Source organism: Littorina saxatilis, linkage group LG4, assembly GCF_037325665.1.
Source record: "Littorina saxatilis isolate snail1 linkage group LG4, US_GU_Lsax_2.0, whole genome shotgun sequence".
NCBI classification, from domain to species: domain Eukaryota; kingdom Metazoa; phylum Mollusca; class Gastropoda; order Littorinimorpha; family Littorinidae; genus Littorina; species Littorina saxatilis.
The window spans coordinates 27891062-27893882 of record NC_090248.1 but is presented as its reverse complement, the minus strand read 5'-3'; the positions used below and the strand labels follow the sequence as shown (position 1 = coordinate 27893882).

Genomic DNA, 2821 nt, shown 5'->3' with positions numbered 1-2821 from the left:
TGAAATATCCTGACATCCGTGACGCAAACACGTAAAATTCAATTTTTGAGAAAATTGACTTTGAAAATGTACAATGTCTTCAGTGTTGATTTTATTACATTTTATTTAAAAAAACACGCATGTTTTCTGTCATCTTGGAGTATAATAGAAATTAAAACACTGACCTGGACTGCTAGTGAGCACCTCCATCATAAAATTGATGATGTCCTTGCTCATTGCGGTGAGCCACCACTCTTCGCGACTGACGCTCGGCAGGGTCAAGTGCTGCCCCCGCACCCCTGATCCTCTGCCGGTCAAGCTCCTGGAAGCACTTGATGGTATAGAATCCTTGCGGCATTCCGAGTTTAGTGAAGATACTCAGGCGCCCCAGCTCCCCGTCATTGTAGGCCACTGTAGCATCAGCAACAGCTATGGCGAGGCGCGGCCGACCGACAAAAACAGTCTTGGGACACCGCTCCCAGATGATGTTGTGAAAGGACTCGTTAGTGTTCTGAGTACCTCCATGAGCACACTTCTGGAGAAGCACATCATCAGACAGCCTTTGAAACACAGGTTTGATGGCTTCACACGCAAACTGTGGCAGGGCATTCCTGTTTGGGTCCTCTGGCGGGTTCTTCTTGGAAGGGCACCAGGCTCCACAGTTGTCGTGGATCTTGTTGCGGTGCTCCCAGATCGCCCAAATGGCCTTCTTCATTCCTTTGACATTACCTGAATTGTTCCTGATAGCAGCACCATAGTGGCCTTGAATTGCTAGAATGGCTTTCTTTGTCAGCCCTCCCTTCCCTCCTATCCCTGTCACCGTTTTCCCGTTTTTTGGAAATTTTGTCTTTTTCAGTTCCGTCACTTTGCTTGTGAGCTGTCGACCCATACGCTTCTGTACATGGCCACAACACTCCAGCTTTTTAATCTCAAGATTTGGATAGATATTCCTACTACTGACAGAAGCATAGGCTTTGCTGTCACCGTCACCGAGAAACGAGACATATTTGAGCTGGTGTTGGTCGACGCTCCGCTGAAAAGCAGTGAGAGCGCCAGCAGCCTCCATGCCGCCAGCCGGGCCATCATGATTTTTGTCGCACTCTCCTTTTGGAATATGATCATGATCTCTCCACTCAATGAATTCCTCGGGTGTCTTCTTTTTCTTGTTCTTTGCACAAGAATCACAATAAGATGACATAGTGACAGTATCAATCACCTTCGAGTTCTGCTTGTCTGCCGACAGCAAGGTGAAGACGCCGTTCTTGGACTGGAAGCCCCTCCTCTGCCACGTACCGTCACATGAGACAGTTACCTGGTCTCCCTTGGCCGCCTTGAGGTCAGCTGTAAATGATGGGAAAAGAATTTAGTATCATTTATGACTATTTCAATGGAGCTGTCAAAATACCATAATATAATCAACTGGTAAAAAAACAAAAACAAAACATATCGCATGTTCTTCACAATGATTCATGTACAGTTAGTATAAGATATATGACTAACGTTATCCTTTATACTATGTGTGTAATGTATGTATTACAGCAGCATGAAGTTGATCTTTGTACTTGCATAATATTATATAAGTAACAAGAGAGACTGCGCGACAGTCCACGAGCTGCTGCAGCGTAAAGCTTACACTTCCTCAGTGAAGCTAGCCACTGTCACGGTCCACCCTCCATTACCTAACTTCCATTACTACTTTACAAAGAAAACAATAATTCATTACAGACATTTACAAAGTATAGAAAGAATATGTGCTTCATTCTCTTACCTGCAGCTTTTTTAGTACTTTCTTCAGCAGTTCTTTCAGTCGCCTGTAGGATGGCCTTCTTGTGATGTACCCAGCTTGTCTTGTACATTGAAGCAGGCATGTTCATATTGCCAAGAAAACGTGTACCTTGTTGTTGATTTCTGCCAATTGCAAACATTGCCACGGCAAACCGTCTGTTCACTTCATATGTCTTTGTCAACTTAGCAGAAGTCCAAAAGCTCTGCTTCATCTGGCATTGACATGTGAATTCGAATTTCGATGCAAGGGAACTACGACTCTCTGACACATGAGACAGCCTCTTGTTTTCACCCATAGGCCGTTTACAAGTTGGACAGAGAAGTTTTGATACAAATTCAATCAGGAGGCTCACATCGATGAAACGAAACCCAGAAAGTCCATCTTCCTGATCAAATTCCATGTCGAGATGAGAGCCTAGTTTCGATTCCGACGAAGTGGCTTGTTTTGGTTTCGACGAGCGAGTGGGTGCTTCAGCCGGTGGCGGTGTGTTCTGTGCTCGCTGTGCCTGTGGCCTACTATTTCTTCTTGTGTACATATTATCCTGTCCTTTGCGTGATTTTCGCCTATCAGCTCTCCTAGACGATGGTTTTCCCATGATGGATAGATTCAAAGAGTCTAAAACAGATCAGACTGGAACTACGAAGTGAAAAATCGACACGTTTTTGCGTGTACTGTAAACTTAGCGACCGGGTGACGCCATGACGCAAGCGTGGTCTTGCCGATGGAGGTTATGAAAGGAGCGCGCTGATTGGTTGGCTGCTGAGGTCAAAGAGCTCAAATGCTCTTTCTCTCACTGAAGGTTCAGCCAATGAAAATGCTTCTTTTATCCCTCCAATGCGATTGTGCAAATCACCGTCCTGTTTCGTCTGCTTTTTAAATTTCTGCGATCCGACTTCTACCAGCTGAGTTATGCAAAATCAAAGTTGCACCTAAGTTGCACCAAGTTCATGAAGGAAAACAAACGTAATATTTTGACATACACACATTAGAAAACATCAACAAAGGTAATAAAATCGTGTTTTGTTTGGGAAAATTTTTTACAGAAGTGTTCTTGAT

The 2821-nt window shown here is 44.3% G+C and overlaps 1 protein-coding gene across 1 annotated transcript; it reads right to left on the bottom strand.

The window, feature by feature from the left end:
- Nucleotides 1-172: 172 nt before the first annotated feature.
- LOC138965547 (uncharacterized) lies at nucleotides 173-2469 on the bottom strand. The gene is made up of 2 exons (XM_070337731.1): nucleotides 1748-2469; nucleotides 173-1320 (listed from the first exon to the last, which is right to left on the bottom strand). Exons 1-2 carry the CDS (start codon nucleotides 2358-2360, stop codon nucleotides 173-175), a joined length of 1761 nt encoding a protein of 586 aa, XP_070193832.1. The 5' UTR covers nucleotides 2361-2469.
- Nucleotides 2470-2821: the final 352 nt, after the last annotated feature.

Coding starts and splice junctions, on each gene's coding strand:
- LOC138965547 (XM_070337731.1), bottom strand. CDS start 2,360: ATGGGAAAACCATCGTCTAGGAGAGCTGATAGGCGAAAATCACGCAAA. Junction 1,321..1,747: donor AAGTACTAAAAAAGCTGCAG/GTAAGAGAATGA, acceptor CATCATTTACAG/CTGACCTCAAGGCGGCCAAG.